This window comes from Sus scrofa, chromosome 6 (assembly GCF_000003025.6).
Source record: "Sus scrofa isolate TJ Tabasco breed Duroc chromosome 6, Sscrofa11.1, whole genome shotgun sequence".
Classification (NCBI taxonomy): Eukaryota; Metazoa; Chordata; class Mammalia; order Artiodactyla; family Suidae; genus Sus; species Sus scrofa.
In genome coordinates, this window is record NC_010448.4 from 65,206,617 (window position 1) to 65,232,251 (window position 25,635).

General features: G+C 62.8%; 1 protein-coding gene across 8 annotated transcripts in view; it reads left to right on the forward strand.

Moving 5' to 3' along the window:
• The window catches only part of TP73 (tumor protein p73), a 59,228-nt gene extending 36,847 nt beyond the window's left edge, over positions 1-22,381 (forward strand). For 6 of the 8 annotated variants that reach the window (XM_021095218.1, XM_021095219.1, XM_021095215.1 and 3 more), the window contains 11 exons: positions 2,272-2,514; positions 14,576-14,762; positions 14,882-14,997; positions 16,867-16,976; positions 17,291-17,433; positions 17,764-17,852; positions 18,549-18,673; positions 19,104-19,255; positions 19,527-19,665; positions 19,976-20,069; positions 21,322-22,381. In XM_021095218.1, the coding sequence (XP_020950877.1) occupies positions 2,272-2,514; positions 14,576-14,762; positions 14,882-14,997; positions 16,867-16,976; positions 17,291-17,433; positions 17,764-17,852; positions 18,549-18,673; positions 19,104-19,255; positions 19,527-19,665; positions 19,976-20,069; positions 21,322-21,660 (1,737 nt within the window). In that variant the 3' untranslated portion in view covers positions 21,661-22,381. The remainder of the gene's footprint in view (positions 1-2,271; positions 2,515-14,575; positions 14,763-14,881; positions 14,998-16,866; positions 16,977-17,290; positions 17,434-17,763; positions 17,853-18,548; positions 18,674-19,103; positions 19,256-19,526; positions 19,666-19,975; positions 20,070-21,321) is intronic. The other 2 variants (XM_021095216.1, XM_021095217.1) reach the window with 2 other exon arrangements.

The following is a 25,635-nucleotide window of genomic DNA, read 5'->3' on the forward strand; positions in this document are numbered from 1 at the left end:
CATCCATGAGTCCACCATCCATCCATCCATCCACCTTCTGTCATCCATCCACTGTCCATCCATCCATCCATCCTTCCACACATCCATATGTCCATTCATCCCTGTGCCTGCTAGCCGGCTCCTTCAACAAACCTGTTGAGTAACCACTCTGCAATAAGAAACACCCTACCCTGCAAAGGCGTGCTAACAACAACAATAACAATAGCAATGATTGCAGCTGCGAGTCTCTCGTTGGCTTCTGATGAAGGGTCCTGTCCAGTGCCTGCGTCCAGTAGAAATAGGTCTTGCACATGTAACTTTGCAAGCTCCATATGTACCTTTGCGTTTTTAGCCGTGCTAAAAACAGTGAAAAGAAACAGGGGAAGTTCAGCCATTTATTTTACTAATCCCAAACCATGCTCACTTCAGTGTGTGATCAATGTGAAATCGTGAGCAAGAGCTTTTATTTTATAGTCTTTTCATTGGGAGAGTGATATTCCCTGGCACAGACCCTGCAGACTGTTTACCCGCCTGCCAGGGGGGCAGTGGGCGCCCTTCATTTCACAGGTGAAGGCACAGGGGGTCAGGAAGGCTGTGCCTCCCTGCCCTGGCCCACCTGGGTCTGCCCTGTGGGGTCCCCGTGTCACTGGTGGTCGGAGCCCTGGTTTATAGTGGGGGCCTGGCAATGGAGGCTCAAATAGAAAAGCCTCCAGAGAACCTGAGGGATCTGTCCAGTGGCGGCTTCGGCCAGGGCCTCGTGCCAGCGTCCTGGCAGCTTCACCAGTCTGGATGCCCTGACGACGGGGAGGGCATGGGTCGGGCCTGTCGCCTCAGCCCCGGTGCTGGCCTGGTCCTCACTGGGTGGCTGCTGGCTGGCACATTCAAGAAAAGCACCTGCCTGCCGAGAGGCATGACATGGCGGGGGGCGGGGGTGCAGTGGCTTTGTCACCTGTCATCTATCACCTCCCTCCCATTCATCAGCTGTCCAGGTGGGGAGGGGCCTGGGGCCTCAGCGACGTGGACACAGGGAATGTGAGGCTGGCGAGCGGAAGGGGGCGCCCCACCCTCCTGATGGAAAAAAGACTTGGGTGCAAAGAGAGGGCCAGACACCTGGGTCACCCCGCAGCACGGGTCTCCTGACCATCCAAGGGACATGCTCGTTTTTTTAATTTGGAGGCGGTGGGGACAGTGCCGTGAAAGGGACCTTCTCCCCACTGCCCCACCTCAGGGACTCAGGGCCCTCTGCCCACCAGCCGGAGGTCCCCCCATTCAGGGTCCCCCTGGGTTTTCATCCTCACCCCTTGCCTCAGTCTCTGCAAATCGGGGGAAATAGTGCCCCCCTCGGGCCGTGAGCATAAGCAGCCCCTCGGAGGCCTGCTGGCTCCGACCTGTTTGCGGTTGGAGCAGGTCTGGCCCCTGTCAGCCACTGTGTACCCTCCAAACTGCCTCCTGCTTGAAGCCTCTGAATGGGGGGGGGGTCCTCCCCGCCAGCCCTCCCTCCGGGTGGCATCTGATGTGCCAACCCCTCGCAGGCAGGGGTTGATCCATCCCGGTCAGGACCCCACGGAGGGTGACAGGGGAACCGCCCGCGCTGCGAGACTAGGAATTCCTGTTCCGTGGGGGTGGGGGTGGGGCCCGGGGAGGGGGCTGGGCTGCCAGTGCCCTGGGATGGTCAGAGGGGTAGACCAGGCAGAACCTGCCAGCAGGAGCTGCAGGGGTGGGGGACAGTCAGATGTGGCTGGGAGGAGGCAGCCAACTCAGAGGTCCTTCGAAGTGGCTGTTGGCTCAGGCGCTGTCCCACAGCTGGACCCGGGGTGACACTTGGTGCCCCAGAGCCTCTCAGGCACCCCCTGTACCAGAACCTGGGGTGTGCCCACCCTGCTGCCCGCCCTAGCCCCTCTCCCATGGCCTGCTGGGCGGGGTCTCCCCACTTTGAGCTGTCAGGTGGGGCCGGGGGTGGCCAGAGGTGAGAATGTCTGGGCCACGGGCTGCCCCCAGAGCCTGCGAGGGCGTTGGGGTGGGGAGCAGCACCCGCCGGCATCCCCCCTCCACGTTTGCTCCGTGGAGCCCCAGAAACCTGGCTCCCGGGAGGCTGATGGAGAAGGGAGGCGAGGTGAATATGTCAGTTTATCCCAACACAAGTAGTGACCTGCCGGTGGGGGGGGCAAGGAGGAAATATTTGGGATGACTGAGCCGCTGGCCCTTTAAGGCTCCTGTAACAGGACACCTCCCGGACCGACGGCTTCCACTCTCCAGCCTGACTGTGTGCCCCCCTCCTCCCCTTCCCGCCAGTCCCAGTTCAATTTGCTGAGCAGTACCATGGACCAGATGAGCAGCCGCGCGGCCCCGGCCAGCCCCTACACCCCGGAGCACGCCGCCAGCGTGGCCACCCACTCGCCCTACGCGCAGCCCAGCTCCACCTTCGACACCATGTCCCCGGCGCCCGTCATCCCCTCCAACACCGACTACCCCGGCCCCCACCACTTCGAGGTGACCTTCCAGCAGTCGAGCACGGCCAAGTCGGCCACCTGGACGGTGAGTTGCGTCCCCTGTGCGCGCCGGGTGGGGAGGGGGGTGCGTCCTGAGCATCGAGGGAGGGCCAGGCACACCCTGTGGGCTCAGGGTTCCCACCTGGCCGGGAGGAGCATCGGGCGGGAGGCGGGTCTCAGGGCTGGGCAGTCTGGGCATGCCCAGCCTTCGGACGAGGGGCCAGAGTGGGCCAGCCTGCCTCAGGGCCCCAGAGGATGGATGTGGTCCAGGGGCAGGCCATTCTCATCAAGGGTGCCCGGCCGGCGTCCCTGAGCTCGGGTGGGGGCGCTGGTTTGAATCCTGTCCTGGCTGGGCAGGAGGCTTGCCGTTCTGACGCCTGGGTCCACGGAGGCCGCCTCCTCCAGGCAGTGCCAGGCTGGCAGGGAGCATCTGTCGTAGACGTGTTTGGTCTTTGCCCATTTGGTCTCGGAGTTGTCATCTCCAAGTGTGATGTGAGGCAGGACTCGGGGGTGGAGCCACAGCGCTGCTGACCCCAGACCCCAGGCCCTGCCACCATGCCCTCCAGATCATCCTGCCCCACCCCCCGACCCCCGTCAGGATCTGGCCAACACTGATAACACCCCCACGCCCTCGGCTTGTCCCTAGAGCTGTGAATTGCACTAAGCTCTTTGAGTTTATGCTAACTCTTGAAACTGACAGCAACCCATTAGGTAGAGTCTAGTGTCCCATTTTGCAGGGCAGAACACCAAGGCGGGGAGGGGGAGCTTGCTTAGTTTTGCAGGGAGCCAGTGGGAGTCCTGGCATGGGGACCTGGTGGCCGGGTTCCCGCAGCTATGTTCCCAACCACTGAACCACACTGTCTGTGCTACAGCTGGCAGCAGAAGGGGCGGTCTGAGGTCACGCTGGGGTGGAGCTGTCGGACCCCAAGACCCCCAGATACACTGCCTGCTCGCCTCTGTGTGTGGTGCACACAGGGCATTGGGCAGGATGGACCCCAAGGACCCTCCAGGTCTCCTTCCCGCCCCACCCCCAGGAGGGGGGCGAGTGAGCCTGGCCCTGGTGTGCGCCCTGTGGACACCAGGCAGGTGCCAGCCATGGAGCCACATCCCCTTCTGCGGGCACAGCAGCTCCGTGCTCAGTCCCAGCCCCTGGAAAAGGATCCTGGGGCAGAAGAGTCCCTGCAGAGTGGTGGATTTCTCTCCCTGGGAGCACCAAGCAGGTGACTCCGAGGTTCTGCCCCTTTAAGAACTGGTTCCCACTGTCCCCACTGCCCTGCTGGCCAGACTGTGGTTTTCCCACACTCCTGGGGGCACAGGAGGGGCAGAGCTGCGGGAGGCAGCCTGGTCAGGCTCTGCCAGGGCCAGGCCATGGTCCTCTACAGCTGTCTCAGGTTCCCGTTGAGCTGTGGGCTCCCCCAGCTGCTGACCCATCGCTGAGTCCAGGCTCAGACTGACCGCAGAGCTTCCAGGGGCCGGGGGGGGGGGGGCACCTGGTCCAGTCGGTGGCTGGACCTCTTCATTTCGGAATTTTTACTCCGTCACTCCTTATTGCTGGCAGTGGTGAGGCTTCCCCGAGGCGGTGCCTGTGGCACACGGGGCTGAGCATAGCAGGTGCTGATGCCTCCCTGTTATTTTCTTGGCTGATGGGGCTGCGTGGGGAGTGTGGAGCCTGGTCCTCCTGGACAAGGCCATTCAGCTGAAGCTGCACCGGCTGGGGGCTCTTGATTGCCTATGGAGTCCTGCTCCCTACACCCCTGCTTTGAGGTCAGGCCCTTGAGCCATTCCCATGCTTGCACACCTCTAGTGACAGGAGGCTCACTATCACTCCTCTTCCAAGTTCCCACCTGCTCCCTAAGCCCTTTCTCTCTCCTTTAAGGGGGAGGGTCCTGGCCACTCCTCCCCTGACAATATTCCGGGCCTGAGCTGCTGGTCCCCTAGGAGTCCTGGTGGGTGGCTTGTGGGGGTCCTGGCTCCTTCCTCTCCATTGGCTGAAGATGCTGGTGGTCGGGGGTGGGGCTTGGGGTACCTCAGATGGTCTGAGCTGGACCTCAGGGAGGGACGGAGCTGCCCCTCTGGGCTCTGCTACCCTCCTGGTTGCCTCCCTGACCCCTGCCAGGTGTGTGGCCTCGGGGCCCTCAGGGCTGGGGGGGGGCTCGTGGTTTGGTCACGGTTGCGCTGACCCTAAGTGGCCCCAGGGGGTGTCTGTCCAGGATGGAGGCAGCCCAGCCGGCCACACATGCCCAGCGGCCCCGCCTCCAAGCTCTGGCCCTTCTAACCCCCCTGCCCTCCCTCCCCGCCTGTCCCCTCCCCTCCCCCAGGTTCTGGAGCTGAGCTGAGGATGCTGATGCCTCTGCTGGGCCCACAGATCTCCCTCCCCGGCCTTGGCAGTGCGGGGGTGGAGCAGGACAAACACTGATAATGAGATTTTGGCACCTGGCTCTGGAAGCTGACCCCATCCCCGCAGGCTCCCTTCTGGGCCCGGGGAGGGGGCGAGTAGGCGGCTGGCTCACAGTGAGGTTGGGGACCACCGGGCACCCTGCCTGCTCGCAGCTCTGGGGGCCTGGCTGTTCGGGCGCTGCCCAGACTTGCCTCCACGCCGTGCGTGTGCGGGCCCCCTACGCTGGCCGGCTGGTAACTGATAGATAATTCATATTTTTCTCAAGTGCAATTCCAAATCGACTGCTGCCTTCACTCCTCTCTCTGCTCAGGAAAAACACCCTCCCCAGCCCCCGGGCGACTGCAGCTCTTAATAGGGTCTTTGGCTTCTGCCCAGCCAGGCCCCTCCGGGTCGCGGCCCCCACCCCCACCCCGGCTTCCTCTGCCCTGACCTGCATTCCCCCATCGGCACTCACGCCTGGGTGCAAAGGGGGCCCGGAGCCCTCAGCTCACAGGCCTGTGTGTGCACAGACACACCCCTGCAGACCCACTCACATGAACACGAGTGCAGACATGCACGGCGCACTCCTACACACACAGAGACACACACGTGTGTGAGCACATGTGCAGACTTGCACACACACGCGTGCAGGGCCCTCCTGGTCGCTGCCCAGGGCTCTGACAGCCCCTCCCCCACCTCAGACGCCAAGAGGAGGTAGGTGGCAGGTGACCGAGCAGCCAGATGGGGACCTGGGCTGTTCCTGAGACTGACCACGAGGACCAGGGACAGGACAAGGGGGAGCGTGGCCGGCGGGGTTGCTGCACGGCGGGCGGGGCTGCAAAGCTCCACGAAGGTCCGCTGCGTGTAAGCGTCCTGGCTGAGGCGTGCCCGTTTTGGGGCCCGCCTGGTCTTCGGAGAGAGACCCATACTGGGAGGGGTCGTGGTTGTGAGCGAGGTCCCACGCCCTCGGGCCTGAGGCTCTTTGGGCTGTTGAGGAAGGCCGGGCCTTTGTCCCAGTTCCACACCCCCCCCCTCAGGGGGCACGGCGGGGTCAGCCTCTGGGTCCTGATGGCCACTCCCATCCTGGACACCCCCACTGGTTGGCAGTGTGGGGACAGCTAGGGGCAGGAGCCCCGAGGAGCAGAGAGGAGCTGCCCCATGTGCGGGCATTTAGATGCCATCCGCCAGCCCAGCCCAGGCTCTTCCTGCACCCAGGCTGAGCCCTGCCAGGGAAGTGGAGGAGGCTCCGAGGTCAGGCCGGCAGGCAGTGTGGTTGGAGCTCTGGCCCAGCCTGGCATCCGTGGGCACCTCGGACAGGCCGAGTGGCACTGCCAAGTGCCGGCAGAACAGGCAGCCGTGGAGCAAGACAGTGTGCATATGCGCAGGTGCGAGGGCACGACTGGTCCCTGGGGGACCTGGACACCCTCTTGAATGACCCCCCAGCTGCCCCCAGACCATCCTCTGTCCTGGGGGCAAGCTGACCCACGGGGAGTGAGGGGCACCCCTCCCACCCCCCGGGGCAGGGGAGACACGTGGAAGGGGGGCGGGAATCACAAAGGCTCCACATGCGATTCCTGGGCAGAAGGTGGCTGAGTCAACACTAATGGATTCGGGAGAAAACTTTCCAGCCTCTCGGAGGTTTGCAAGCAGGAAAATAATAGTGGAGGTGTCCCAACACGATCGCGGTATCAATTGCGTTATCCTAAAAGTTTATGGAATGCATAAGGGGAATTAATACCTTTTCCTGGCACCAGGAGCAATTATATGTATTTGAAGCCGAGGAAAGCGCTCTAACAGTGTTTACTGTGGAGCCGAACCGAGGATTATTAAAGGGGCAGCAAGCGTGCCAGGGGGAAGCTGCAGCAAGTGCTCGCCTGGCACGGAGCTCTGCCAGGCAGGGACCGGCGGCCCCAGAGACCAGGGCCACCTCTTCTCTCTGCATCGCCTCAAGTAGCCAGGGTGCCCCATGCCTGGAGGTCACAGAACTTGGCAGCCCTGAGAGGGGCCCTGAGTCCCTGCAGCTCAGGGTGTTTCTGCGGAAGCCCCTGCTCCCACCCCTGTGGCCCTGGAAGGGGAAACGCGGGAGACCCCCTGGGGACAGGAGTCCAGCCCACCGGTGTGCGGCCAGGGGTGGGGCAGAATCTCTGTGGTCTGGGACTTGTTTCCGAGTTGGACAGAGCCCCGAGGCTCCTGGGCATCTGGTTAGTTAGGGCACAGACCGTGTCGCTGGCGAGGCCCGGCCCGAGTGCTCTGTTACGCCCATCTTATGGATAAGGAGACCGAAGCTCAGGAGGGCAGGTCCCCTCTCAAGGTCACCTGTCAGCAGAGGGTGGAGCCTCTGCACCACTGTGGACGCACAAAGGAGCAGCCTCTTCCCAGCTCTGAGGGGCAGATCTGGGTCCCCAGGTCCCAGTGGAAAGGGGTGCTGAGCCCTCAGAGGTCCAGGGCCTGCCCCAGGCAGGGAGCACCTGCCCCAGGGAACCTTCTATTGCTGTTTGTCAGTGAGTGAGCCACAGGTGCCACCAGACGGGGAGGCGTCTGTGCCCCCCACCCTCCCCCCACCCTTCCCTTTCCCTGCCTTCCTTCTTTGTTTTTTGGTTTTTGTCTTTCTCTCTTTTTTTTAGGGCCGCTCCCGTGGCATATGGAGGTTCCCAGGCTAGGGGTCTAATCGGAGCTGTAGCTACTGGCCTACACCACAGCCACAGCGACACTGGATCCGAGCCGCATCTGCAACCTACACCACACTCATGGGAACACCGGATCCTTAACCCACCAACTGAAGCCAGGGATCGAACCTGCGTCCTCATGGATGCCAGTCAGTTTCGTTAACTGCTGAGCCACGCCGGGAACTCCCCTGCCTGCTTTTCATTGACAAGTTAAAGTTGCTCGAGAACATTTTATGATCAGGGCTGAGCAGGCTCAAAGGTAAAAAGCAGCTACAGGCCAGGAGGTCCGGGAGTCAGGGGAGCTGGGCTGGGGACCGGCCCCTCCCCCCTCTTCCCACAGCTCAGCCAGGACTTGTGCCCATCCTCCTCCCGGTCCCTTAACCCCCTTTAGATGGGAAAGGGGGCAAAGGGGAGGTCCCCTCCGCGGGCTCCTTCTAGAGCCAGTGCTACAGCCATGGGTCCCAAAGTCCCCCAACCCTTGGCCAAAGGGAGCTCTGGGTGGCGGTCATGGTGCTGATGTGGTGGGGGCAGCCGAGGGCAGCCCGGGATCAGATGCCAAGAAGCCAACATTCTCTCCACCCCAGAGGCTTCACTGGAGTTTTACAGGTTTCAATGAAAACTTTGACCTCAGCCAGGCTGCGACGCGAGCAGCACACATACGTCCAGGGCATGCAGGTGCCCGGCTTCTCTCCTGCTGGTGAGGGGACAGTTTATTGCGTGAAGAGACCTGCTGATTCCCGGCTAGAGGCCGTGGCTTTGACTGTGGTCCTGACCTGGGGACTTAGCTGCAGGTGCCCTGGCAGGGAGGCTGTGGGCAGGAGGCCCCCATCCTCAGGCTCCCACTGGGGCTGATGGGCCAGCCCTCCAGAGCAGCCACCATGAGCATCTGCCCAGCTGCGGCCACAGCCCAGCCTCCTGCAGCGGGCCCAGCCCCAGCCCAACCCCCAGGCCACCCGGAAGCTGTGGGCACAGGGGGAAGAGCTGGCCCGCAGTGGGCCAGCCACAGGGCCCACAGTCAGAGGCCCCTGCACTATCCTGTGGGTGGAAGGTGCCCATTGAGCCTTGCGGTCCTCTTGCTGACCAGGCCTCTCCAGCTCAGAAGGCTACAAGTGGGGTGGAGGTGAGTGTCACAGGGCCCCCCTCCGCCCAGCATTCAGGGGGGCCCTCCCTGCAGTACCAGAGCTGGGCTGGTGGCTGGCCTCCCCTCCCCTTTGCTTCTGAGTGAGGTCTTACGGGGCCAGGTCAAGCCTGGTGGTGACAAAGGGATCCAGAGATGGATCTCTGGGCTCCCAGGGCTGCTCCACCCCGATTTGGCTGGCAGCTTTTTTTTTTTTTTGTCTTTTGTCTTTTGTCCTTTTTAGGGTTGCACCAGTGGCATATGGCGGTTCCCAGGCTAAGGGTCTAATCAGAGCCATAACCGCCGGCCTACACCACAGCCACACCAACGCCAGATCTGAGCCACATCTGTGACCTACACCACAGCTCACGGCAACACCAGATCCCTAACCCACTGAGCGAGGCCAGGGATCAAACCTGCAACCTCATGGTTCCTAGTCGGATTCATTTTCTCTGTGCCACAACGGGAACTCCCCTAGCAGCTTTTGGAAGCAGAGCTCTGGGTCACTAAAATGGTGACAGTGTGTGGCCTTGAGGGCAAGGTCACGTGTGAGTGGACCAGTCCGGAGGAGGCATCAGTATACGGTGGCCGTGGGAGCCTGGACAAGTGAGCAGGGTGACCTCACCCACTCATGGGGCCCCCGGCCTCGACTCTAGCAGAGGTGGCCTCCCTGGACCCACTTGGCCCATCCCCTCCCCTCTGGGCCCACCCATCTCCTGTTGGCCAGGCTCAGGGTGGGCCCTCTGCTCCTGACCCGCTGGCCACACTGGGCCTTCACTCTGAATAGCAGGCCCAGTGTCCACTGGCTCTTTTCCTGGGTTAGCTCAGCGCATGCCTACTGCCCACCACACCCAGGACAGAAGCCAACCGAGGCATCCTCGGCCAGCCTGCAGTCTTGAGTGGGACTCGGGGTACAGCTGAGAGGGGTGCACTCCCCTGCTGTGTCTCCCAGCCTCAGGTCCTCCCTCTCTCCAGGGAGCAGCTTCCATGCCACAGCCTCTGGGGACACCCCTGGACAGCGGTCAGGGTCTTCCAGCACCTGCGAAGCCTGTTTTCACCTCCAGTTCCTCTGGGCTCCTTGGCAAGGGGATCCTGGGTCATCCAGCCTGTGCGGGGGTGTCAGCAGATGCAGCTGCCCCCCTCCAGCCAGGAGCCCCCGAGGGACCATGCAGCTGCCTTTATAGGGCATGTCCGCAGCCTGGCCCTGGCTGTGGCCCCCAGGCATCCAGGACCTCCCAGAGCCTCCGACCACCAGGCCAGTGGCCAAGGTGTGGTGTGTGTTGACCGTGGGCTTCTGTGTGCGTGGACCTTCCCTGCCTTCTAAACTTGGGTGCTCTGAAGCAGGCTGGCACCCCGCCCCCTCTCCATCTGTCATCTGTCAGGGTCCCCAGCCCCTGTCCTCTGTGGGCAGGAGACTATGGCAAGGGAGCTGTGCCAGTGAAGGGCTAGGAGCTGCCAGAAGGTGTGTAGCTGAGTGTCCCTATGGCCGTGTCACCCAGGAGTGCCCCTCACCTGCAAGGAGGAAGGGGGTGATAGCCGGGGCTTCCTGGGAGATTTGGAGGTGACTGAGATGCACAGAGCTCCTTGCCAGTGCTCCGTGGATCCTCTGTGGGAGCTTTTCTAGGGTGAGTGAGGGTCCGTGGCCTGTGGGAGGCCCCAAAGGGTCCGTAACCCCAGAGAGGAGAGAAACACGGCTATGAGCACCCGCGCACACGTGCATGCATGTGCGCACACACTCACACGTGCATGCACGCACAGAAAGCAGATAAAAGTGGCTATGAAAAAAATCATTTAAAAAATAAAGCCCCCACTGCAGGCCCCGTCTTCCAGAATCTGTTGTAACAGATTCACCCAAGCTGGTTAACGGTATTTGCGGTTTGCAAGATGCTACACGTCCCTGGAAAATGACAGACAAGTTATTATCACCCCTCCACTCTGCTCCTGCCCAAACCTGCCTGAGCGGGGCACCCAGCTGCTGGGGAGCGGGCGTGAGGAAATTAACAGCCACCACGCTGTGCCCGCCACCCGCCGCCCTCTCACCAGCCGCCCCCGCATCAGCCCCGCTGCCACTGCCGGGCTCCCCATCTGCCCGGTGTGGGGGCAGGGAGGGGGCACGGGCAGGGAGGTGTGGACATGAGGAGGGAAGCCAGGTGGGGGAGGGCAGGGTGGGCACACCCCGCCGTCGGGGCAAACCATTTCCTGCAAGCACGGAGAACACACGCATCCCTGAGCAGGCAAGTCTAGACGGCTCTGTGTCAACAGCCGAAGATAAATAAGATTTTATCAGCTCCGAATCTGTTGAAACACATCCATCTAGCGGTTCTAGGGAAGGAGAGGCAGGAGGGAGGGAGAGAAACGTCTTCTTGTGACCCTTTCTACAGATGGGGACCCAGGAGCCCTCCTCCTCCCTGCTCCTGCCCAGGGCCACCAGATCCGGGGAGCTCTGGGGGGATGGAGCGAGCGCCTAGGCCTGGGAAGCACTTTGAGTTCTAGGGTTCCTTCACCCCACTCTGGGTTTGGCCATCCAGGCCTCCCCCTCTACCACTCCCCTCCTGCCCTGCAACCCAGTGGCCACAGGCATGACCACCTGATGCCATCAGGGAGGGAAACCTCAGGCACCCCTCCCTGGTGCTGCCCGACTCAGCCAGGCAGGGCGTCTGTGGGCCTGACCTGTGCGTGTGCCCGAAGGCCACCTGAGCAGCTGCCTGGGGCAGCACTGGGTTGGGAACACCGCTGTGGCAAGTGGGCCCAACCCAAGGGCCAGTGGTGGCCTTGGCAGGGACACAGGGAGGAGTGTCCTCTCAAGGCTCACCACTGGCCCAGATGAGGGCCCAGTGGCTCTGCTCTCCTGGCCCAGTCAGCTTTCCCTAGGGGCTGTCTAGGCGCCGCCAGCCTAGCGGAGCGGTACCAGGGACAGCTCCTGGCAGCTCCTCCTGGGGGCGGGGCATCCGCAGCTCCACAGGAGGTGGCCAGCCATCCAGGTTAGGCTGGCTAGAGAAAGGTTACGTGGATAGGAGGGGCTCTGAGGCCATGTGGCTATTGGGGAGCCTCAGGCGGGTGCTGTGGACACCTTTTCCACCCCCCAGGGAAGTACCTGGAGCCCAGCTCTATCCCTGGCTCCATCCCTGTCTCCAGCCCTGGCTCCCTCCCTGCTCCATCCCTGGCTCCATCCCTGTCTCTATCCCTGCTCCATCTCTGGCTCCAGTCCTGGCTGCCCAGGAATGCTCAAGCTTGGTGGTCAGAAGACCCATCTCAGGTCGAGGGCCAGAGCTTTCAGTCAGTCCCTGAGGAGAGGGGACTGCGAGGTTTGCACGCCTCTGGGGGCCCATTCTGCACCAGCACCCCCCCACCCCCACCATCCTTGGCCTTGGCCTTGGCCCAGCTGCCTTGCTCACGCCAGAGGCCAGGAGCCATCTCACCTGGAGAGGACAATGACACAGTAATGAGTGCAGACACTTCTACCGCGGGTGTGGCTTATGCATGTGATATGGAGCACGCCACCAGCCCACGTTCGAGCCGCCCAGAGGTCTGTCCAGTGGTTTAAGGTGTCACAGCTGTCAGCCACCAGGGCCAAAACAGACATGGTAGCCAGACCTCAGAGGCCATCTGCTCTTGCTGGCGGCCCCCCACCCCAGGCCAGGCCTGTTTCATGGGGCAGAGGCAGGTGGCCCTCTGTGCATCCTCTGTATGCCCCTCCCAGCCCCAGGCCACCTCACTCGCTGACCTTTGCGCAGGCAGTGGGGACGCCTGCAGGGAAGCAATCCACTAGCCATGCAGAAGGCTGGGTGAGCAGCGTGCTTTTCAGGCATGAGCCTCAGCTAGGTCTAGATTCTTGGGGGTTCCCTTGTGGCACAACAGGTTAAGGATCCGGTATTGTCACTGCAGTGGCTCCATTGGCACGGGTTTGATCCCTGGCTGGGGAACCTCCATATGCCATGAGTGGGGCCAAAAAAATAAAAATAAAAATTCCTTCAGAGGGTTGAAGGGGGTCTCTGCCCATTTTCCTTAGTGAGCCAAGAGCCTGGCAGACACTAGACACTCGACAATGGCTTGCCGCTTGGAAGGCTCTTGGAATCCCTGCTTCCCCCTCTATCGCCGGCTGTGTTCAGGTCCCTATAGGTCAGCTCAGGCCCCAGGAGCTCCCAGGCAACTGCCTTCCTGAGCCTAACTGCACACTTGTCCCAGCACCAGGGACAGGAGCCTCGCCCAGGAGCAGACAGGGAGCTGGGCAGTCAACTGGCACCTGGTGTTTGCTTTGCCCTGGGCACAGCTTATCCCCTAAATGAGCTTAGGGGAGCAAAGGGGCCGCATTTCTACTGATGGGGACACAGAAGGTCAGTGGTCATCTCCTGGGTAAGCAAGACCGACCCCTGCAACAAGCAGGCTGCCTCGTGAGCCCACCCTCTGGCAGCTTAGTGCCCACCTCTGCCCATAGGGGATGTCCCTTCCTGCTGAGGTGGGGGGGGGCAGGCACAGGGGGATGGGACCCCTGGGAGGTGACAAGCCCCGTGGGCATCCAGTTCCCTTCCATGACAGGGGTGCAGAGGCCTTGCCCTGCAGTCATCACCGAGGGAGCTGGACAGGGTGCTGAGCCCCCAGGATTCTACGGGGGAAACCCCAGTCCACTTGTCCCCCAGCACCTCAGACCCCATCCCACCCCTGAGATGGGTTAGCGTTTCTGGCTGGGCTTTGGCTCGTCAGAGTTAGGCTGGCTCACACTGCTCAGGGCCAAGGGCTCCGAGACTCGGGGACCCTTGCTCATGGGCTAGGAAGAGCTCAGTTCTCTTCTTGGATTTGGAGCCGCCGAGGAGACAAGGCCCTGAGGGTCCACTGTGTCTCTTGACAGCCAGAGAGGCAGTGCAGGTAGCCAGGGGGCCCTCACCTGTGGGGTCTGGGGGTCAGGCCCCAGCTTCCTTGGCAAAGGTAGGCTCGAACCTGCTGGTGTTCCCATCTGCAGCAGCCTGGCTCCAGCCCATTCCCTTGTCTGCCATGCTGAGTACAGTGGGCGCTCTCCAAGGCCTTGTGGCTGGGGTGACTCAGAGATACTGGGGGGGCTTGCAGGAGGCGTGGTGTGGCATGGGGACAGGAAGTGTCCTGTGGCTCTGAGACTGTGATGTCCGCATTGTCCCTGGGGAAGGGGACCACGAGGAGCCCCAGATGTGTCTCCAGGAGGCCGTCACTGGAGGACAGCCAGCCTGGATGTGAGTGGGCACCTATTTTCAAGGGACCCTTCCATCAAAGGTAACCTTGAACTTGTGGGAGCTGGCCTGGGTCTTCAGTTGGACCCCTGAGTGCTGGCCCCTAAGGTCCTTGCAAGTGGCCCAGGCATTGTCGGGTCCTCCCTGGATGGGTCTTGGGCTGAGGGTCTTGGGGCTTCGTGGTCCAAACCCATCACCTGCAGTGCCAGGACAAAGTCACAGGGCTGGCCCCTCCGGCTTGATGCTCCTGGGAGTCCCGTGCATGTGTCCTCTGCACAAAGCCCAGAAGAGCTAACTCTGGGCTCTCAAAACCTGAGATGTGAGGCTCTGCCCCCCCCCCCAAACCCTTGTTCTCAGGAGGGTAAGGTTCACAGGCTTGATGCACTGGCCTGGCCCCCAGCCCCTGTGCAGCAGCTCCGTCTCACTTTCCTGGCCTTTACTGTCCTCATCTATAAAATGGACCCAAAGGTACCTACTTCGCCAGTGAGATCCAGATAGAAAGCATCTCAGCCTGGCCACAGGGGGTGCTCAGGGCGCCTGCTCTCATGGAGCCCAAAGGAGCCAGACACTGCGGGGTGGGTGCCAGGGAGGGGGTCAAAGATGGAAAGTTGCCCGGAGCTGTTTGGCCAAGTGTCAGGCAAGCAATGGGGGCCCTCATTCGTGAGCTTGGGGGCCGGACTCCGGGCGGGAGGCACAGGGGGCGAGGGTGTGGGGTTGGGCCGGCCAGCCTCCACCTGTTCCTCCCACAGTACTCCCCGCTGCTGAAGAAACTCTACTGCCAAATCGCCAAGACGTGCCCCATCCAGATCAAGGTGTCCTCCCCGCCGCCCGCGGGCACTGCCATCCGCGCCATGCCCATCTACAAGAAGGCGGAGCACGTGACCGAGGTGGTAAAGCGCTGCCCCAACCACGAGCTCGGGCGGGACTTCAACGAAGGTGAGGGTCCCCGCCTCCCCCCTCCCCCCGCCCTGCCGGCCGAGTCCCACCGGGGAGCCCCAGGCTGCTGCAACGCACCGGCTGGCTGGCACCTCTGAAGTGGAGTCCTCTCTCGGCAGGGCAGTCCGCCCCGGCCAGCCACCTCATCCGCGTGGAGGGCAACAACCTCTCCCAGTACGTGGACGACCCTGTCACCGGCCGGCAGAGCGTCATGGTGCCCTACGAGCCCCCGCAGGTAGGGGAGCCAGGCTGGGCTGGGGCTTCCGGCAGAGGACCCTCTGATCACTTTCCCAAGTTAGCTGTGTCCACTCCTCCGCACACCCCCGCCTGCCTGTAGGTGGGGCTCTGACCGCCTACACTGCCTGTCTGGGTTGCCCGCCCCCAGGCCCTCCCTGAGCATCCGGTGGCTTGTGGCGGCGGGGGGCGGGGGGGGGGGGGGGAAGACTGCCTACCATGCCCTGGTCCCAGCCTGGGGCTCTGAGGGATGGAGGGGCCGAGTTTGGGGATGGGGGGCACTGAAGTTAGCACTCCGAGGCGGGGGGTGGGGGGAACGCTAAAAGGAAGAGGGGAGACCCTTGGTCAGGGGCGCAGCAGTGTGGGGCCTGGAGGCAGGAGGCTGCAGGGCAGAGAGACCCTGGGGGTGGGGGACTCTGACTTTGACCTGACGGTGGCAGAAGTTTCTGGGGCTGATGTGAGGGCCACACAGGGGTGAAATGCTGGGGAGGAGAGCAGTGGGGGTAGAGGCACCAAGAGGTGGGGGTACTGGGACCACAGGTGGGGGGGCGGCCCCAGCTCTAGGCCTCATCAGCCATGCGTCCCAGGGTGGGTGAGTGACAGTAAGCCCCCACCTTTCCTCTACCTGGACCTGAGACCCCCCCTCCCAGAGCTGTGCCCAGTCCTCCAGGCACCCCAGGCCTCATCCCTGTACCTGGCCCCCCAGGACCCCGGGTATCACGTGGTGTTCCCTAAGAACAGAACGACCCCTGCGTCAGCAGGACCAGGGCCCAGGGCCCAGGGAGGGGTTGCCACTCTGCCTTTCCTCCCCTGAGCCCCAGGTTCACCTCCAAGGCTGGCCAGGAAAGCAAGTATCTTCTGCCCCCTGGTGGCTTCCACGTGCCGGCAGTTTCGTGAAAGGCCAGGTTTCCCAAGCCAGGAACGGGCTTTCTAGCATCCTGACCCAGGAAGACCATGACAACTGCCCATGTCATGGTTCTGGGATGCCCAGGGGTCAGGCATCCTAGGTTCACATCTCAGCTCTCTGCAAACTCCCTGAAACAAGCGTGCTGGGCGTCCACTCAACAGCCCAGTGTGCTGGTCCCTCCCTCAGCCAGAGCCGTGCCATGCAGCCTCTGCCCAGAAGAGCTCACAGCATGCAGAACACACACTTGTAGGAGTTCCCGTCGTGGCTCAGTGGTTAAGGAATCCTACTAGGAACCACAAGGTTGCGGGTTCAATCCCTGGCCTTGCTCAGTGGGTTAAGGATCCGGCATTGCCATGAGCTGTGGTATAGGTCACAGACGTGGCTTGGATCCCGAGTTGCTGTGGCTCTGGTGTAGGCTGGCGGCTCCAGCTCCGATTAGACCCCTAGCCTGGGAACCTCCATATGCTGTGAGACCAGCCCAAGAAAAGGCAAAAAGACAAAAAACAACAACAACAAAAAAAAAAAAACACACAGGCCTGTGCAGGTCCCTGGGGTACATGGGTGGGGAACCAGATGATGGCTCTGTGCCTCCCAGGAGCAGAGACCAGATCTGGCTCCCTTGGTACCCGGCACAGCACATGGCATGGCCCTCTGTGTGCTGCGTGAGAGGATGGATGCGTGGATGGATGGGTGGGTGGCTGGGGGATGGGTGCTGGATGCATAGATGAGGTGATGGATGGGTGTGGATGGGTAGATGGTTGGATGGATAAGTGGCTGGCTGGCTGGGGGATGGATGGTGGATGGGTGGATAGCTGGCAGAGGACCACAGGGTCCAGTACCCCATTTACTACCCAGAGATGTGAGGGACAGGTGCTTGAAAGCCCGGGAGCCCCCAGCCGTGTGGGCTGGGGCGCAGGTGCTGGTACTCCACGCAGCCTCTCCTTTTGCTTTTCCTGCATGCAGGTGGGGACGGAATTCACCACCATCCTTTACAACTTCATGTGCAACAGCAGCTGTGTCGGGGGCATGAACCGGCGGCCCATCCTTATCATCATCACCCTGGAGACTCGGGAGTGAGTCTGCGAGGATGTGGGGGGAGGGAGCGGGGCAGGGGCTGGGGCCATGCAGCTGGGGGTCTTGCCTGGACACAGGGCGGCCATGGCCAAGGAGTGGTGCTGGCCCCAGAGGCGAATGTGGGGGGAGGGGTGACTGCAGGGGCCGCAGGGCCAGGAGCCGCCTTGGGAGCGAGGCGGGGGACCTGCTGTCCCAGAGCAGCTGGGTGCTCAGTCCTGACCCCTCAGCGCGTCAAGGCCAGTCCTGTGGGGTCTGAGGTGGGTGGGGAGAGGGGGCCCCCAAAGCTTATGGTCGCGGCTGTGTCCCTGGACAGTGGACAGGTGCTGGGCCGCCGGTCCTTCGAGGGCCGCATCTGTGCGTGTCCCGGCCGAGACCGCAAAGCGGACGAAGATCACTACCGCGAGCAGCAGGCCCTGAGTGAGAGCGCCGCCAAAAGCGGGGCCGCCAGCAAGCGCGGTGAGCCGGGGACCTGGGCCGGGGCGCGGGTGTGCAGGGCAGTCCTGGAGGGTCGAGGGGTGGGGGTGGGGGGCTCAGGACGCAGCTGGAACTGCCTCTGGGCTGGGGGAGACGCACAAGCCTGCGTCCAGGGGACGGAGCCAGCCGGGACGTCTAGCTCCGTCCAGCGTGGGTGGCCGCCCATCCGAGTGGGTTACGGGTCTCCGGGCCTGTCCACAAGGGGCACCTTGCGCAGGTCAGCTCACACCAGTGGCGGGGTCGGCTTGGCTCCCCTGCGCGTGGCCCTTCTCCTCCCGGCCCGCTCACGAAGCCTCCCCTGTCCCCTGCCAGCCTTCAAGCAGAGCCCGCCTGCCATCCCTGCCCTGGGCACCAACGTGAAGAAGAGGCGGCACGGGGACGAGGACGTGTACTACATTCAGGTGAGTGTCCCGCGCCCCCGGAGCTCAGACTGGGGCCCCTGGCGGGAGGCAGGTGCGGGGGGCAGGCGGGAGAGCTGGGACCCCGAGCTCTACAGGCCCTGGCTCCGCGGGCTGCAGAGCCGAGAAAGCAAGAACCAGCTCCCAGAGAGCCGACCGTCTGCGCGGAGATCGGAGATCGGCTGAAGCTGCTCCCAACACGAGGTCCTGCCGTGGAGACGGAGATTCCTCCTGTGGGCGGGGCTCTGCAGGGTCCCCGCCCCTCCGCCCCGCCCACGGTCCCGACGCCGTCGCCGCACCCCCAGAACCGTGTTTGTGGGCTGTCGCGTGTCGCGGCCGCTCCAGCTGGCGGATGAACGGCCGTCTGCTCTGCTAGGACTGGTCTCCACTCTGAGCTTGTCGAGTTCTTCGGGAATGAGTTTCTCGACCTAAAAGCCCGTCCTGGTCGAGGGCCGCCCACGACCGGAATTCTGGGCGGGGGGGCAGGGCGAAGGCGCCGGGGTGGGAAGGGGTGGGAAGGGGTGGGCGGGGCTTGAGGGCCGGCGGGGAGCCGCCCGCCGGACGCGCTCAGAGCCGCATCCTCGAGAAGAAAGGAGGGGCTGAGGAGCCCCGAACCCGGAAAGAGCGTCGCTGCGCTGAGGGGCTGCGGCCGGGAGGCGTCCGCGTGCGCCTGGGCAAGGGTCCGCTCTCTGGGCTCAGGTGCGGGGCCGGGAGAACTTTGAGATCCTCACGAAGATCAAGGAGGGCCTGGAGCTGATGGAGCTGGTGCCTCAGCAGCTGGTGGACTCCTACAGGCAGCAGCAGCAGCAGCTCCCGCCAAGGCCGTGAGTGCAGCCCTCCCGCCCCGCCGCCCAGGGGCACGTGGGGCGCCTACCCCCGCGGGCAAAATGCCCGCTGCGCCCGGCAGCTCTTCGCTTCCCCTCCTCCGGGAAGCCCTCCCTGAACTTTGGCATCTCAGTCCAAGTTTCAGCTGAGTGAAGGTGAGGAGGGGGTAGTCTGAGCGACGCCGACCCGACCCACTAAGAACAGGGCCAGTTCCTGGTCTGAGCTGCCCCCACCCCTCCCACCCTTTGCCCAGCTCCCAGCCAGCAGGCCTGGGGAGGAGTCTGGCCGTTATGCTGGGAGGCTGGGGGAGGAGGCTGGTGCGCTGAAACCTCCGTGCAGTCCAGGGTCTCCGGGCCTCTGCAGCGGGGGCTTGTATGTGGGGGTGCCGGCAGCCTGAGCTTCTCACCAGCCTGAGCTGTCCCTTCCCAGCAGGAGCCACCTGCAGCCTCCGTCCTACGGCCCGGTCCTCTCACCCATGAGCAAAGTGCATGCGGCCGGGAACAAGCTGCCCTCGGTCAACCAGCTGGTGGGCCAGCCTCCCCCGCACAGCTCCTCGGCCGGGCCCAACCTGGGGCCCATGGGTGAGTGGCTCAGGCAGTGTGGCCGGAATGGGTGGGGAAGCCTGAAGGGTGGGCCTGGCTCCAGAAGCTCCTGCCCAGCTCAGACCGTTTGGGGCTTTCTACAGTGGGTCCCTCCAGCTGCTTCTGCCTGCTAGCAGAAGGCACAGCCACGGCTGGTCCCCTCTGTCCACTCCTGATCTCAGGGAGGCCTGAGCCTTTGATCCCACCCAGCACAGCCCGGGGCACAGCGCGGCCTGGCTCACTCTGAGCGTCCCATCTGCCTTTTGCCCAGGCGCAGGGATACTCAACAACCACGGCCACGCCCTGCCGGCCAATGGAGAGATGAACGGTGGGCCGAGCGCCCAGTCCATGGTCTCGGGGTCCCACTGCACCCCCCCACCCCCCTACCATGCTGATCCCAGCCTGGTCAGGTATGTGGGCCACTGCCGGATTCTGCCACTAACCCACTAACCCAGAGCAGCCTCTGCATGCGGCCCCATGTCCCCTAGAGAACAGACAGAGCCGAGGAAGGTCAGGGGTGCGTACCTGATGGATGTTTGGTGGGAGCGCACAAAAAGCCAGGGGTTCCTCGGAGCCTGCGCCCAGGGTGAGCGCATCCCCAACGCTGTAGCCGCCGGTGGGCAGGGGTGACCTGTGGCGTGGCCAGTGACCACCCCGACCTGCCGCACAGCCAGGTTCTTAGAAGTTAATGCAGATTTATCTCCCCAGTTCTCTCTGCAGTTTTTTAACAGGATTGGGGTGTCCAAACTGCATCGAGTGTTTCACCTCCCAGGGGCTACAGAACATTTACCACCTGCAGAACCTAACGATAGAGGTAACTGCCTAGCCGGCCCCCGCCCCGAAGGGCAGGCTCAGGGGAACCCCGCCCCGCCCCCAGCACAGCGCTGTGTGAGGGAAGGCTGGGGAATCTGGAAAATCCTTCTTCCAGCGAGCAGCCCGATCAGTGTGCTCACGTCTGGCTTCCTATGACCTTGACTCTGGCTAGCTAGTTGCGAAGCTGGAAGGGACTCATCGCAGGTTCCCTCACTAGACCTGAATCCTCTCTCTATGGCCAGGCTGCCTTGATGCAGGGGGATGGGCTGTCTCCAAGGCACAAAGAATTGCAGGAGGTGAGGGCCATAGCGTCAGGGAGTTGGTCCTGTTCAGTGCCATTCCCGGGAAGAAGTCGAAGCCCACGCTGCGTGCCCTGCACCCACTGTGCACTGACTGTCTGGAGGCCTGGAAATGCCCCCCCAACACTACTCCTCCTAAAAAAGAGTCCCTGTGATGAGCCTGGCCCTGCCCTGCTTGAGCTTAAGGACTATTAGCCAGAGCCCAGGAGATACAGCTGGGGCCAGATGCCACGGGCTCATGCTCAGTGGCCTGGAGCCTCCACCGCCCCTGCTCCCCAGCCAGCCAGGGTCACGGGCCAGAGATGCAGCTTTGCCATAGGGGGCTGGGGCCAGTCACTCAGAGGACAGCCTTGTTGTGCGCATGTCCACCAACATCCTCCCTGACCGGTCCTGGTGGCCCCTGCTGGGCTAGCTCAGTGCACGTTAACCCGCCTCACTGCTAATGCACGCACCGCCTGGCAGCCGGGAGGACGAGGGCGCTGGGAGCCTGAGAACCTGCTCTTCCTTGGGCGTGGCCAGCCCCTAGGCTGGAAGGCAGGGATTCTCCAGGCAGGCCCAGGGTGCAGGGGCTCCGTCTGTTACTCTGACTGTGGCCAGGGCCCTGTGGGGCCCAAAGTGACCTCAAGCCCCCAGGCCCACCCCACGTGCACGCATGCACACACAGGACTTCTTCCATTTCCTGCCACCTCTCTGGGCAGAATTCCTTGTGGCCAGACTACCACGCACAGGGTGGGTCCAGCACTGCCCCTCCTACCTGCCCTGTCTACTTCCCGCAGCAGTGTCCACAATGCAGTGGCCCTCAGGGCGGGGGCCGCCTCCCTCCCAGTCCCAGCTGCGCAAGGGCAGGTGGGCCCCGCAGTGGGGAGAGGAGAGGCGGAGCCGACCCGGCTGGCAGGGGGAGAAGGAGGAGGGATGGAGCCTGCCCCTCTAAAGGGCACCCCCCCACTCCTGCAGGACCTCGGGGCCCTGAAGATCCCCGACCAGTACCGGATGACTATCTGGAGGGGCCTCCAGGACCTGAAGCAGAGCCACGACTACGGCGCGCAGCAGCTCGTCCGCTCCAGCAGCAACGCGGCTACCATCTCCATCGGCGGCTCGGGGGAGCTGCAGCGGCAGCGGGTCATGGAGGCCGTGCACTTCCGCGTGCGTCACACCATCACCATCCCCAACCGCGGGGGCCCGGCCGGGGGCGCGGGGCCGGACGAGTGGGCCGACTTTGGCTTCGACCTCCCGGACTGCAAGTCTCGAAAACAGTCCATCAAGGAAGAGTTCACAGAGAGCGAGGCCAACTGACGGGGCGGGAGGGCGCGCCGGGGACCCCCTGACCCGGTGCCTTGGGACCCCCTTGCAGGAGAGCAGCGAGCGGGGCCTCTGGGCCTGGGGGCCCCAGGAGGCTGCACTTGAGCTCTGCCTCCGTTCGTCTCAAACTGCCGTGGGAGGACCTCTGGAGCCGTGCTGGGAAAGGGCTGGTCCAGCCCGGCGGCCGCCGCACCGCAGGCTGAGCACCCAGGCTGTGCAAGGGTGTGCGCCCAGAGCCCACCTGTCTCCCGGGTGGGCCTCCCCCTGCTGCCCCACCTTCCTGGGGCTCCGCTGACTGACTGCCAAAAAGGATTTTTGATGCCTGGATTGGGGTAGCAACCAGCGGCTTGGTGGTTGTACCTAAACACCTCTGCTTTCGGGTCAAGCCCCAAACCATGTCTCTGTCCCAGGCTGGTCCCTCTGCTGGACTTGAGGGTCAGCCTGCCCCTTGCACCCCTGACCGCTCATGCGAACCCTCCTGCAGCCATTTTCCACTTCCTACCCTAAACAAGAGCGAGTTTCAGTGGAACTGGAGAACACTGGTCCTCTCTGAGAGGCAAGGAAGCTTCTGGTCAGCAGCCTCCGGCCAACACCCATGCCAGCACTTCTGGCTGCTGTCACCTCTCTCCAGTGGCCTCAGCACAGACGAGGACAGCATGCTCCAAACTTCTGGAAATTGTCAATATTTGATAAAATTATACCGTTTTGTACATGGCGGGTCAGGCTTTTTAAAAACAAAACAACAACTTTTGTTCTTAGCATCCCCATCGGGGTCAGCCTAGCAGGATTCCTTGCTTCCCAGGTCTGTATAAACAAGCTGGGCTGGGAAGCCCAGGGGCACGCCGGGCAGGGGTCGGTCACTTGTCTCACAGGTGGGATAGGAGGTGGCAGGGGGAGGGCAGGGTCCCCCACCCACAGGGGGCGGGGCTGTGTGCAGCAGAGGCCTTTCCGTCCCTGTCCTTATCCCTCTGGGGACACACTGAGCAGGTAGAGGGGCCCAGGCCTTTGGGGGGCACCCCAAGGAGGCAGCAATGGGGTCACTTTCATCTGCAAAGAGCCTCCTGGGCCTTTGTAGCCAGAAAACTTCAGGGAAGCAACCACAGAGGCTGTGGGCGAGAGGCAGGTGGGCTGAAGGGGATCCCGACTATGCAGACTGGGACGGCACCCCGCATTTCCTAACAGCTCTCTGCCCATCCATCGGGTTTTTCGCTCTGTCTGGGCCCCTGTGCTTAGTCCTTTTGGCTGGACCCCCCTGTCCCTAAGTCACCCGGAAGTAGCAAGTCCCCCCACCCCCAACCCCCGGCCATGGGGCGGCACAGTCAGAGCCCTAATCGCCTCTGGGGTTCTTCCTGTTGCTGTTACTGCTCAGAGAAAGTTAGGGAGCAGCAGACCTCACACAGGTCCGTTCAGAAGTGTTCACGTGCCCATTCCTTTGTTAGGTTCCCAGGCTCCTGGGAGGCCTTGGGCAGAGGGAAGGGCGCAGAGACCAGCCAGCGGGGGAAGGAGCCACAGACCCGCTGGCAGGGGGTCTTCCAGACCAGGGCTTTATTTTGGACGTGGTCAGCGTAAATACCGCCGCCGGCTCTGCTCTTACAAAATCAGATTAGCGCAGACGCAGGTGCCTGCGGCTGGGAGGGCGCATCCCTCCCCCCCACCGTGTGCTCCCGGGAGGGAGACCACCTCTGGGGCGTCAGCACCCGAGAGGCTCCACCCACAGCCAGGCCTGAGAGCCTCGGGAACAGAGCCTGCTCGCCCGACCAGCCCCGTGCTCGCTCCTGGGGGCCTGCAGTCTCCCCCCAACATCAGACGTCCAGGCTGCGGTCCCAGCAGCCAAAGACCCAGGGCTGCCAAGCTGGGGGACGGGCCATCCCCGTGTGTCCTCGCCGCCCCCTCACAGGGCCCCGGGTAAGGGTAAGTACACCGTCCTTGCCGGCTCAGACGAGGAAACAGGCATAGAAGGGCAGGCCCGGAGCCCAGGGTCACAGCCAGCCGTCCTGAGTCTGGCACACCCCCGGGGCAACACACGCTGCGACCCACGAACCGGCTGAGAAGCAGCTGAGTTTCTGGGCCGTTTCTCAGGCTTAATAAGGCCCCAGGGTGCTCCTGAAAGGGCTGTAGGAGCGCGACGCTGCGGGGGGCGGGGGGAGGGCATCGAGGGAGGGGCCCCAGCAGCACAACCTCCGCGCCCCGCATGCGCTGTGCCCACGTGATGAGCTGGCACTGCCCCGGACCTTTGCTCCCGTCGCTGATGGAGGAGCTGCTGTGAGCACTGATGGAGAGGGGTCACAGGAACGTGCAAAGTGACAGAAGCAACAATCCTCACAGGCTCGAGATGTGCGCCCCAAACCCAAAAATGGAGAGGAGCTAACCTTAAGGTGTAGCGTTCTCCCAGTTTGAAGAGGCGGGAGGGAAGCAGCCTGGCGAGGGCTGGGCGGGAACTCGTGGAAACGCCTGCCCAGCCCCCACAGGCTCCGCCCAGCCCCCACAGGCTCCGCCCAGCACTCCCCCCCCCAGGCTCCTCCAAGCCGGGCTGCTGGCGGGAGGAGGGGGGTCATCCCTCCCGGGTTTGGATGGCACCATCAGTGGCCCTGGTCCCCAACAAGCAGGGACCAGGGACAGGTCTAAGGTCCCTTGGAACACGCCTTCATTTCAGGCACAAACATCCGCTTCTGTTTCATGGGTTAAAAGTGCTTTAAGTTAAAAAAAGAACACCCCTCGCGTCGTGAACAATCGACGCTTCTTCAGTCAGTATTGATGCAGATCCTCTAACGACGCTATGACCCTCTCTCGGTAATGTAATCTTGGGGAAATGTGTTATTTTTGTAGCTGTGTTTTGGTGGGAATTTTTGATTTTGTAACAATAAAGCACGTGTTCCAACGGATGACTCTTATGATTGAATCAGATCTGAAGACGCACACAAACCCAAACAAACAACCCTCAGTGGGCGCCCCATCAGGATGTGCCCCGTGTTTTCAGTGAGTGTGTCGCGAGGACTCAGGCTAAGACCCGTGGGCCAGCACCCCGAGCTGTCCGAGCGACACCTACGAGGCTCGCAGGACTGGCCAGAGCTCGGCCACCCAGGCCTCCCGAGAGCAGGCCCACCGCCCTTCCTCCAGGCCCAAGGCTGGGGTCTCGACTTCGGAAAGGTCCCCCGGGCGTCCGTGTCGACGAGCCCGCGTTCATGTTTCTCCGCCAAACCCAGGCGAGCGGGAGACGAGGACTCCGGGCACGTCCCCACCAGTTCTCAAGATTTCTGGATTTCTGACTTGTGAATAGGGGACTTGGGACTTGCCACAGCAAAAGTAGGGCTTGCAAAACCCGTTCAACCTCGGGGGAGGCTCGGGTCTTCGTAGACGTGAGACTGAAATCAGGCAGAACAGGGCGCGGGGGCGGGGGGCGGAGCCACGCCCATCTCCCCGGCCCCGCCTCGCCCCTGGGCGGGGCCTCCTCGCGCCCCTCCTCCACGCAACACCCGCTCAGCCCTTTCTCCTCCAAGTCGTCCGCGGAATCACCCACCCAGGGCTGAGCCGGATGTGTCCCCTCCCCATTGCGGTGACAAGAATCCGAAACACAGAGGCGCTGACGCCTCAGAACCAGATGGGGAACAAGGAATTGGAAAGTTGGATTAGAAAGACGCTGCCACATACAACGTGGAAAAGGGGATTTGAAAAATAAACATGGTGTTTAATGCTTTCAAGCACAAGGCGATTTTTTTCTTTTTTGGTGGCACTGGAGGCATGTGGAAGGTCACCAGCCAGGACTGGGGACCAGAGCCGATGTAGTGACAATGCCAGGTCCTTAACCTGCTGAGCCACCAGGGAACTCCACAAGGCAATTTTACCGTCTTTGCTAAAAAACATTTTTTCTTTCTATTTTTGGGGGAGGAGTTCCTGTTGTGGCTCAGCAGGTTAAGAACCTGACATAGTATTGGCAAGGCTGTGGGTTTGATCCTTGGCTTCTCTCAGAGG